The sequence below is a fragment of the Cajanus cajan genome, chromosome 1, assembly GCF_000230855.2.
Source record: "Cajanus cajan strain Asha chromosome 1, NIPB_CcT2T_4, whole genome shotgun sequence".
In the NCBI taxonomy this organism is placed as follows: domain Eukaryota; kingdom Viridiplantae; phylum Streptophyta; class Magnoliopsida; order Fabales; family Fabaceae; genus Cajanus; species Cajanus cajan.
Window position 1 is genome coordinate 90,469,977 of NC_138517.1, and position 12,778 is coordinate 90,482,754.

At 29.1% G+C, this 12,778-nt stretch overlaps 1 protein-coding gene across 1 annotated transcript; it reads left to right on the forward strand.

The window, feature by feature from the left end:
• The first annotated feature begins 2,125 nt into the window (after positions 1-2,125).
• On the forward strand, positions 2,126-3,703 carry LOC109804104 (NAC domain-containing protein 104). Its single transcript, XM_020365879.3, has 3 exons — positions 2,126-2,551; positions 2,850-3,121; positions 3,320-3,703. The coding sequence occupies exons 1-3, from the start codon at positions 2,389-2,391 to the stop codon at positions 3,452-3,454; spliced, it is 570 nt and encodes a 189-aa protein (XP_020221468.1). The 5' UTR covers positions 2,126-2,388; the 3' UTR covers positions 3,455-3,703.
• The last annotated feature ends 9,075 nt before the right edge of the window (positions 3,704-12,778 follow it).

Here is a 12,778-nt window from a genome sequence, read left to right on the forward strand (position 1 = left end):
ATATCATCATCCTCATAGTCAGCTCCATTTCAACCATTATGATTATCTTTTAGTACACTTTTTGATTCTAATTGAACTTAAGCATATATTATACATCAGACAAAAGGACACAACAGAAAAGATTAATAATAATATAATCGGATTACTTAGATGCTTATAGCATCTAAATAATTACTTCAGGACATGGTAGCTACATGGAAATATATCAAAATGTACAACATGGATCTGACATAAAATTTGTTAGTGCTCCAACAATGTGTGTGATAAAAATAACTCATCTCATGTTCTTACTTGATTCACTCTATTGTGTGAGAGTGTGATTGCTGCTAGAACATAATTATATAACAACTGGAGCTAAGCGTGACTAACAATTATATGATAAATTTCTCTTGAAATAAACTTGATGTGTTTCCTCTCAAGAAAAGAAAATATCCCCCACAACTTTAGTGTCCATTGCATTGAAAGATAGTACAAAGTTAAAATTGCGACATACTGTAACTTGGAAGTTGTTTCACTGGTATCTCTTTCCTCTGTCCCCATAGAAGGAAAAATTCAAAAAACAATTAAGGGTCTGCATGAGCAATTCAATTGTGGAACAAGCACTGACAAGTGACAACCAATAAGTTGACTAGGGTGAATACCACCAAGTTAATGTACATAAAGAAAGAACTAGGTGCATAATTTTAGGAATGTTGCTCACTGGGCCTTATATGTATGGAATTTACCTTTTAAGTGGAAAGATGAATCTCAACTCTTGGTTCAGTAGAGCCCAGAACTGGGGCATAGCTTGCACAAAAGATAGTGCTTCCACTTCCACATATATGTAATATGTTCTTCCCAAAACACCGGATTTATTTTTCTAATTTTTGGCGTCATTTAAACCTTATCCAAAAATGGTACATCTAATATAAAAGCCTTGTGAATTAAATTAATATAATAGTATATGGTAAAAGGATTTGAAGGCAGAAATGGTAAAAGAATTTGGATCCAGAACTAATTGTTTTGGTTGTTGATGACTAGTTTGGTTGAGTTCTGTTGGTACCAACTTATAGGGCACATGTCTACTTCAGTGCCAGTCTCATTGGTGCCAATGCAGGAAGAAAGGTACTTAACTACCCTTCAATGGCCTTCATCATCATCTCTTCCTATTTTATGAAGCACAATTGTGCAGTTAACAGATAACGACTTATAAGAAAGACACCGTACAACCTGGTACTGTAAATAGTAACTCTCTTCCAGATTTTAACTCTCGATATGGTTATTCTTGGACTCTAATGTTACTATATAAAGTAAAAAAATTATTCCTCAGAAACAACATAATGATATCTACTTAGAGAATAAATATTACTGCCGACCTTCAAAATTAGAAAAACATCAATATCAATAAACAGCAAAATATAATTAATTAACGGTTGGATAAGTTATAAGCAAGGTAGTTCATTGTTAGAGTAGTTTATTTATGTACGTACATTGTTTCTTTCCTTAATAATTGATTATATATATATATATATATATATATATATATATATATATTAATGTGGGAATTTTCTTGGCTCCACCAATTGACTATGTAAAATACATATAATATTTTTTTTTCTGCCTTTTTCATTCAACATCTCTCTTTTTCTGTTTCTAATTTTTTTCTTCGTTGAATAGATACAATTTCTCAGTTAGTTCAACTCCCCCTTCCAAAGAAATAATTGATTGCTTTACATGCTTCATGTGGGATGTGTGTGCAGTTCCCACTATGTTACTCCTACTAATCCATTGATTACATGTCTAGGCAGAAGCATATGAGTTGAGACTTGAGACTGAAACAAAAAGATAGTTCTTGGTATATTTTAATCTAAAAACCTTCTATAATTGCTGATAATTATGAAGCATATATAGATACACTTCAAGAGGTGGGTCACGCCCCAGTTCAATTGGCCTAAGACCAAACCCATCTTAATGTATGCCACATGTACAACTGCAGAAGGATGATGTCAGCATGAAGTGTGATGATGACCCATATAGCATCAATGTCTATCATTTAATATATAAAAATACTAAATATAAAGAATCTATTGCCACGCAACACTCGCTTCCTCCAGCATATATAGATTTGTAGATCCCGTTTCTTGAACAAGTATATCTATATATCACGTTCCGTTATCTGCCGCCTTGCTTGCTTGGAGTTGAGTGCTGTCGTGCCGAATAAATATTATCAATTATTTGATGAAATGTATCTGTTTTGTACGTGATAAACGCCATCTTCAATTTCACGTCACACCCTTATATATATAAATCAATTTATATCTATTCATTAATTCCCACCTCTTTGCACTTTAAATACCATCCTTCCAAACCAACACTTGCATCTTCCCCTGCCTCTGTTTGCTTGCTTCAATGGGAGATAGCAATGTCAACCTTCCACCAGGTTTTCGGTTTTATCCCACAGATGAAGAACTAGTAGTTCATTTCCTTCATAGAAAAGCATCACTTCTACCTTGCCACCCAGATGTCATCCCTGATCTTGAGGTCTACCCCTACGATCCATGGGAACTTGATGGTATGTACCACTCCTTGCCATTTTGAACAATGCTTCATGGATAATTAAAATTCACGTACACATACATGAGAGTTAATAAAATTAACTCACTTGTATGTTATGTAAAGATTGATCGAAATGGTAGTTTTGAACTATACAATAATTTCTTGTGCTTCTTCTTAGTAGATACCAAATATAGAGTAGATACCACATATTTAGTTAGCTAGAAAATTGAACTTTTGTTACTTAATTTGGTGTATTGTATGCATGTATGTCTGCATATTACTTAATTTTGGGTGGTCGGTGCATGTGGTTGCAGGTAGAGCTTTAGCAGAGGGAAACCAATGGTACTACTACAGCAGAAGGACACAAAATAGGGTGACTGGGAATGGGTATTGGAAACCAACGGGAATGGAAGAACCAGTGGTTTCAGGCACAAACAACAAGAGAGTTGGTATGAAGAAATATTTTGTGTTCCATGTGGGTGAAGCCGCTGCTGGTATCAAAACCAATTGGATAATGCAAGAATATCGTTTATCAGATTCTGCTTCCTCAACCAGATCATCCAAAAGAAAGTCACAACAAAAAATGGTAAGTTCTTATTATACATACATGTACAGATATAGATTATTAAGGTATATTTAAATGATCAAAACTAAAAGAAAAATACACATGACTTAATTAAATGGTCACGTAAGCAGTACTCATTTAGTACACATCCTCTTAATCAACGTGGAAAACTATTGTGCAACATTTTGATTTGATTGCTGATTTGTTTGTTTGATTCAGGATTATAACAAATGGGTGATATGTCGTGTTTATGAACGCAATGGAGACGATGACAATGGAACAGAGCTGTCTTGCTTGGATGAAGTTTTCTTGTCATTGGATGATGATTTTGATGAAATAAGCTTACCAAATTAGCTGATTATGCAAGTGATGATTTAGCTAGCTAGCCATAGTATGATATTCCAAGTGAATAATTAATTAAAATAATTGTTGCTTGTTATGGTTGATGTTATTTACCGGCTCTAGTTAAATCAAGTAGTGTAGGTGGCATTGTAATCAGTGAAATGGTTCTTGCCAGATTTTCATAGCAGCCCTTCAAGTGGGGCACTATGTAAAAAATTCATGGCCAAACAATATTATGTAGTATGACGTTATGCTTTTCAAGATCCCACTCACTAGCTATCCCCTTCAAATTTGTGTGCCCTTTCTTTTGTACAAGGACACGTGGATTATTGCCAGCAAGCACAGTAGCCCTTCTCAGCCGTTAATATATGGCTAAATAACCCTGCAAATCCGAATAATTAAGACGCCTCTTATTTCTTTTAATTTACATTTTTTTTTCATTATTAGATACAATATTTACATGTTAGTTTTACAATGTATAGCGTGTGTATCAGTTGGCCAAAGTTGTTTCAACTTATTCAGAAGTTTCAAGTCCTAAGTATACTATATTAAATATTTAGAACAAGATTTCTCTCAATAAATGATACATGTAGTATTATTGGAATGTTAAAAAATTCATAACCTAAAAAGATACATATGAAATGGCATTCCTTTGATTTGGGACGTGCAGGGATGGTTGAGAGAAGAAGGAATATATATTCATGAAACGTGAGAAGAGGAAGAGAGTGTGGAGCCCATTAAGCACTGTAAGGGATGCTTGCAACTGAGCATTGGGCATTAAACTATTTAAGTCTTGTAGCTTTTGCCTACTTTTGATGGTATTATTTGGTAGCTAGTTGTCTTGGGTCACAATATTGCTATGCTAAGGAACGATTTCCTTTTTTGTTGGTTTCCTTGCATATATATTTGGGTGCCTGCTTAGGGAAGCATCAAGTCATGTGTGATGCAAGCACTCGCATGCTTTCAATCCTCAGCACGAGCACTATATTATATATTGTCACCATTTTGTGACGCACCATTCATGATGCTTACCTTATTATTCTCTTGGCCTTCTTTCTCTTCTCGTATATATCCACTACAAGAGACAAGATAATTATTGGGGAAGGGCCATGTAATTTAATCACAAAGCTGCGTGTAAATTGGCTGAAGAATGGATAATCAAAAACAGATGAGTCCAAGAAACGGGGTTTTTTATCCTTATCCTCTACATCTAATCTACCACTACTATAACATCTAATATCAAATCTAGTACTATAGTTGGTTAGCTATAACATCTGATGGTAGAAAACTAATTAAAAATGGTCAATTAGTATAATAATAAAAATTTATTATTATTAATAAAATTAGTAAATGCTTCGGATCAATATAATTTTAAAAAATTAACTTTATAAATTCTGAATAGTTGGTAGCTAAAGAGTAAATATCTTACAATCCTACCGAAAAACTGAAGGCCTTAATTATTGTAGTTGGTAAAAAAAATGTTAAACTCCGAAGACTTTTTAAAGTTAAAAGTAAAAAATTAGTGATTTGTCACATCTAATAAGCATGCTTTAAACCTTTTTGTTGTTTCCATGAGTCTATGTCTATCACAATTCAAGAAAGAACTCCCCCACCCTAGTTGTTTCTTATAATAATAATAATAATAAATAATACTATTCCATTGCTTAATCATACCATATATAACCACAGAAGCCTCCTAATCATATACTCGTGCTTACTTGTTAACTTGCACATGTGACTTAAGAGAGAGAGAGAAAAAAGAAGTGTATTAGTGGACTTAGCTACTTCAAACTCAAGAGCCGAAAAACCATTACTCAAAACACATAATTAGACTTTGCTTCTCAATCCCTAGTAAACTATATGCTCCATATTAGACGTGGAAAGTTGAAAATGCCAAATCAAAATTGGACGTTATAATGATTGCCAAAGTCATGAAACCTTCCCAATGGGCCAAATTTTCAACTTGTTCATAAAGCTTTGGTTGATCGCAACAAAATTTTTGTACATAATGGCATATATATAAAGGGGAAGCAGGTGTTTGACATGTACCCATCCATCTCAATCTTGGCCTTTGGCTTGCTTGTTTTCTTGGTATGATGATGATGATTTTTTTTAAAACATTAGTTGGAAGGGCAACTAGTGAGAATGATTGTAAGTCCAATACCTATGTAGCTTTCGAATGAAGTTAATTACACCAATCGATCCATGCAACCATCAAAAGTCAACAAAAAGGTTCGAAATAAGTCAACCCCACACAAAATGAATCGAAAGGGAAAAGGCAATCAAAATTGAAAATTCTCTCAGTTTGGTTGTGCCAAGGGAAGAGAACTTGTCGCCTAAGTGATCAAATCTCAGCATACGCAAGAAAGAATAAGTGGAAAAATTGTCTTGTGCTATGTGCCATGAGAGTTTATAACTAAACCAATTGAGGGCCGTAGAAAAGGAATTAAAATATGATAAAGGTATAAAGTTTGGTTGATTTAAAAAATTGCTTCGAGGGGGGCAACAACTATGGCATTATGAAGACTAGTGGATGATGTAAGAATGACCACAGAACTCGCAAAACTTAATTGCTTTTAAATTCAAAATAAATGCGATAATAGTCCTTTGTCTAGCTTGCTATAACCTCTTGCAATCCCCAGTACTAAATTATCTCCATAGATTATTTGTGAATTGTGATTAAAATGTTTGTGTGTGAAATTGTTATGAGAATAATATAGAAAAAGTATACTTCATATATTTTGTGTCTTAATTTATAAATTCATATTGTTACGGAGTTAGTTTTAAGTGTGAAGCCAAAATGTATAACTCAAACTTCAAAGTGGTTAGCAAATTATATTTGAAGATTACTAGGTCCATTTTCTTAATAAAATGTTTGTTCTATTTTTCATTCAATAATTTTCACACCTTACACATATAATAATGAATGTGTAGCTCTTTTTCATGGTTTATTAAGAGACTTGGTTGATAATATGGAATGAAAAATATCTTTCGTAGATTTAATCTATGTAGTTTTGTTCTCTAACAACTCTTATTATTAATGCTTTCATTTCATCATCATCCCTCCCAAAAAAATACCAAAAAAATATTACTCTTTTTCTCATTTTACCACCAAGATTACTGATCTACAACCATAAATTGGAGTTGTTTGGTTCACATTACATGACTATTCATTCCCCTATAGATTAGAATCAAGAATCTCTAGCCCATATCATGACTATCCTATTAGATCATTTTGGTTGCCCTATTACGCTTCTAGACACATTTTTGACCCTTTCCGATCCACTTCTTCTATTTCCTTCCCAACAATCATATACACATATCCCATCAATTTTTCCTTATTAGCAACCACAACCACCACATTATTTTGGTTTGTCTTTTCCTAGACCCTCTCCTTTCATTTTTATTACTACTACAATCCAAATTTTTTTTCCTTCTACAATTATACCTAATTCATCCTCATTTATGCAATCCACATCACCTCCATCTACTTTTTTCCCAATTCCCATATTTGACCTCCTAAACTACAACTTTTGACATTTAATGGTTCTAAACCCATGGATTGGCTCTTCAAAGATGATTAATATTTCATGTTTTACCAGGTTCCATGGAATCAAAAGGTTCTTATTACACATTTTATATGCAAGGGGAAACCCTTACTTGGTTTAAATGGGTGTATCACAATCACTAACTTGGTGATTGACATACATTTGTTAGGGTTTTGGAGATTTGTTTTATCCATTCCTCCTATGAGAACCATCAAGTTGAATTGTTGAAATTAAGGCAAATTGGTTATGTGGCTAAGTTTTAGGCAAATTTTGAAAAAAAATCGTGTAATAGGGTTTTTGGTGTGCCTCTTGATGTGATAAAAAAATTATTTTATTTCAGGTTTAGTACTAGAAAATCATAATGAAATGGCTCTATTTCAACTCTAATCAATATCTCAAGCTATTGGACTAGCTGAATTGATTGAGGCAAAACTCAAAGATGCCAAACCTCGCAATCTATGTTCTAGCTTTTCAAACCTTACCTCCACTATTCTCCAATACACCAAGCCTAAACCTTATACAACTCCATCTGCTGTTAACCTTAACCCTACTACATTACCCATTAAACACCTTTCCTCACAATAATTATAGGAACGTCATGTTGCGGGGTGGGTTATGTTATAATTGTGATGAAAAAATTCGTCCTAGTTATAAATGTTCAACACTTATCCCATGATGAACATGACTTTATTATAGATTCTACAATTGAATTACTTGAAGATTCTACATTGGACGAATTTGATCCTAATCTAGCCATTCATTTTCAACTATCGTCCCAAGCATTCTCAAAGTCTCAATTTCAAAGGACCATTAATGAGTTATCTGTATTGTTGTTGATTGATACAAGAAACACCCACAATATTATCCAAACAAAGTTGGTTTGTCATTTGCAGCTACCTATGATACTTTGTTACCCCTTTTCAGGTGATGATTGGTAATAGAGATCATATTACTTGCCAGGAATTATGACCTAATGTTTCTATTGCTATTCATCATGTCATGTTTAATTTACTACTGTTATGTGATACCAATTAAGGGTGTATATGTGATTCTTGGTCTTGCCTGGTTATGCACATTAGGAAAAATTCAACCTAATTTTTCTATTCCTATCCTGACTTTTGATTACCACATTGAACCCATTATTATCTTAGGAGAAAGTTTTTCTCTTTCATTGGCTTATTTTCATCAAGTGTCATTACATGCATAAGATTCCATTACTTACGTACATCTTCTATCCATTTCCCACTTACCTGATGACCTTGTCATGAAAACCTCAATACCAACCTCACACCTTTCTCTGGTCTTTCATTCTAACCGTGAAGTTTAAATCTTCAATCACACTTATGAACCTTTTTTTAGAAAACCCCAAGACCTTCTTCCAAAACATCTTCATAACCATCACATTCCCCTGCTCCTAATCCCAAATCATACCATTACACTCATCCCAAAAGACTATTATGACCAATTTCATTGCATAAATATTTGAGAGTATTACCAAACTTATTATTAGTCTATTCTCATCACCAATTTTACTTGTTAAAGAAAAAAGATGAAACTTAGAAATTTTGTATTAATTATAGAACTCTTAATACTTTTACATATAAACTTAAATGTCTCATCCACTTTTCTACTTCACAGAAAAATCACCTAAAAAATATAACATACTTTTTTTTTTTTAAATCTCTTATATCTCTTGACAACGTAAAAAGAATGGTCCCTGTATGATTTAAATGGATTTTCCATCTCACATTTTTTTCTGGGTGAAATTTCTATCTCACATTTATCATTATTATACAATTTATTAATTTTATTGAACATTTTTTATTTTAAGTTATTTGATTAAAAAACTACCAAGTATTAATTATTTTGACATTTCTCTCTCACAGTCCTATATTATGGTTGTATTGAAATATGTTATGTAGTTAGTTGAATATACTAAATTTAGAATTTATATTTTCCAAAGAACATTGTCACTAAACCCGTTACGCAAACAGTCAAATAAAAAAGATAAAACAGCAAATTATATATATATATATATATATATATATATATATATATGACAAAGTATTAAAAATTAAAAAAATAGATTTAACATTTACATATTATACTTTACTTAATTAAAGTGAACATTCAACATTCTTTTTTATTGTAAATAGATTAACGTGTAAATGCTAATTCTCAACACTTATACTGTATGTGGTGTAGCTATGTCTAATTATCAATTATTTAAAAAAAAAAAATACCTGAATGAATTGTTTGTTGACTTGTTTGAAGGTGCAACAGTCCACAACACATACACCAACATTTATATGCATATGTACACGTGACCCATATATATTTATATATATATATATATATATATATATATATATATTTATATATATATTAATTATGTTATAAATATTTATATATAAAAAAATTATATTTATCATTTTTTCTAAGTATATGAAATGCTAAGATTACAGGTAATAAATAATTTTTTAATGAATTTCTAAATATAAAAATATAAAAACATAAAAAAAGTTGATTATAGTTTTTTTTTAATTTTAAAAATCTAATTAAATTTTTTTTAAAAAAAATTAAAAATAAAATAATATATTAAACTTTAATTAATTTACACATACACGTATGTGCACATATGCATAATAAAAAAATAAAAAAATATATGAATCTATAAATTGAACTTGTAATACGAAAGTTATTAAATTCAAAACGATTGTATATAACAATAAACACAATTTTTGAAATTCTTGATTTGATATGAGTTAAATCCCTTAATATTTAAAATGAAATCTAAATTAGATTATAAAAATGTAATATACATCAGAGCTATCATAAAACTTAAATTTTAAAAATAATTAAACTTAAATTTTTTTAATCAAGGGAGTTAAACTTTTTATATTAAATGATGTAGCAAAAAGTAAATTTTTTTTTAAAGAATAGCCTCAAATACACTTTTTATATGCAGCCAAGTATAAAAAATTTAGAAAAAGGGATAAATTTAATATTTACATATTATACTTTACTTAAAATGAACATTTTTTATTATTATTATAAATATATTAACGCGTGGATGCTCCCTCTTAACACATGTATTGTGTATGGTGTAACTATATTTAATTATCAATTATTTTATAAAAAAAATACCTGAATGAATTGTTTTTTTTTTTTTTGAAGCAGAATGAATTGTTTGTTGACTATTGATATATTTGAATAATCTCTTAATGCATTTGTAGCAGAGTTGGTATTTGAGTTGTTTGGAGATGCAATCGTGCAACAGATACACATGTACATTCATACTCAATAAAAAAACATATACATGTACACTCATATGTACACATGTGTCTTTCATTTTTTTTAATTATATTATTATTAAATAATATTATTTTTTAAGTTATATTATTGATGTTAAATAAAGTTGGTAATTAATACTTGTTAGGGAATTATCTTCATCACCTTTAATAAATTTCTCATCTTAATTATATTTTTATCATTTACGAAATCCAAATTTAAAATCTTACTTAAAAGAATGAATCTTGTTTCAATAATGATAAAAAAAAAATATTAATATTTTTTTTTATAAAAAATAAACAAACAAGAAACTACTCACACTTAGGAATAAACAAAATATACTGAACCAAACTTATAAAAATAACACTGGACTATAAATAAAAAAAACTTATTTCAACTGAACTAAACTTATAAAAATAACACTAGATTGTAAAAGAAATTTTGCTTGAATTGAATTGACTAAATTAAAAATCAGTTCAAGCGAATTGAAATAAATTAAATTATTTTTTGTTTTATTAAATTATATTGCACTGTACAATACTTTAAACATTTGAACTAATTTATATTTTTCTCAATTACTTATACTCTCCTAAAATCATATTTTGAAAATTATTTTATAAAATAGTTTTTAAACCAAAAAGTGAAACACACTCATTTATAATTATTATTAATTTCTTGTTTATAGAATTGAAATAAAAAAGAAAATTTTTCTTTCATAAGAGTGAAAAGCAAAAACAATTACACTATGATATAATAATATTGCATAATTAAGTTTTTTTTCTTCATATCTTGCTTTTATAAGTTAATATAACTTATATTTAAATAAAACGAAAGAAGTAGGGTTTTTTTTTTTTTTTTTAACTTTGGTCAAATACACACCTAGGGTCTCTTCTACCTTTTTTTTCTTTACTCTCGTGCAAAACAGTTTGGCAGTGCACATGGAAAGGAGGCTTCTCTTAATTTTTTTACTTCACTCTGGTGAACCAATTAGCACTAAACTGCACTATCAAAGGTTCAGTTTTTAAAAATTAACTGAAACTAAGTTTGGTTTAGTTTTTGTTTCACATAATTTAGTTTAATTTTCACATAATTTAATTTTGTCCACTCCAAGCAGGTTGTCATGAAAAATAACAGTTTGGAAGAGAGGGGAGGACTTATGTCATTCAATCAAATTAAAATCTTGTCTAACACCACTAATAGCAAGAAAGTGAGCTACTTAACTCACATCACGATCAACATAAACTAGAGAGAGAATCCAATCAGTTGAACTAGTTCCAAGAGAACAAAATTTGCATGATGGTGATAAAGTAGACAAACACCAAAATTTATAATTTCCATAATATACAACAAATCCATTTTGCACAGTAAGTTTCTAAAACTTTTTATTCCAAGTGAGAGGAAACACGAGCGTTCAATATTGACTAATCAAATTTATAATGAAAAATTAAAAAAAAAATGTTAAAATTTAAAACTACATTCAAATTTAAATTAATATTAAATTTAGAAGAAGATTATAATAATATGGATGTAACTTTTATTAAGTATTATACCGCTCAATAATTTTATATTTAATGTGATTTTTGTAAATCTAATTGTTAGATTGAATATTTTTTATTCTTAGGTTATATATACAAAATTTTATATTAATTTAAGATGATTTAATACTTTATTTTTATAAAATAGAATTGATATAATATATTCATTTCAAAATATATTAAAATATGAATATTTTGATTATCTTCAAATTGTTGTTTAATTTTAACAAAATTTGATATAAATATATAAAGTAATATAAATTTCAATCTAACGATTGAATTTACAAAATTCACATTTAATATAAAGTTATTGAGAAGTATAATAATTAATAAAAGTTATACCGTTATTATAACCCTCCTCTTAAATTTATGTGATAGTATCCTGGAGGAATTAAAAATAAAAATTAAAAAAATAATTTTTTAATACAAAATAGTCACTCAATTTAATTTAAAGAGAATGAGAAAAACTTCTAAAATCACTACTTTTCAAAAATGAATACATAAAAATTCAAAATCTAAATTACGAAAACTTCAAAAGCATCTAAAAATTTGAAAGTTTATTAAGAATCGTGATTTTTAAAAATTATAAAAATATATTTAATTAATCATATATAAATACTTTTAAATATTACCTAAAAAGTAATAATTTTTACTATATTAAACAAATAAATAAATATAGCGTGATATTTTTATCATATTAAAACTTTATTTTTATATCCAGAAAGTTAGAATAATCTCATAAAAAAAATTATTTTCAAAAAATAATATTTCTTAGAAATATTATTTTTAAATAAGAAATCAAACAGAAAAACTAACATTCATAACATTAGATTTTTCTTGAAGAAAAAAAATCGTGTGTTAAATATTGTCACAAGGAGAAATAATAAATAAATAAATAATTATTTGGAATCTATGGAGCTAATAACCCATATCATGATAAATAAGGTAAAATGGTTTTTAAG

Coding starts and splice junctions, on each gene's coding strand:
- LOC109804104 (XM_020365879.3), top strand. CDS start 2,389: ATGGGAGATAGCAATGTCAACCTTCCACCAGGTTTTCGGTTTTATCCC. Junction 2,552..2,849: donor CGATCCATGGGAACTTGATG/GTATGTACCACT, acceptor ATGTGGTTGCAG/GTAGAGCTTTAGCAGAGGGA. Junction 3,122..3,319: donor GAAAGTCACAACAAAAAATG/GTAAGTTCTTAT, acceptor TGTTTGATTCAG/GATTATAACAAATGGGTGAT.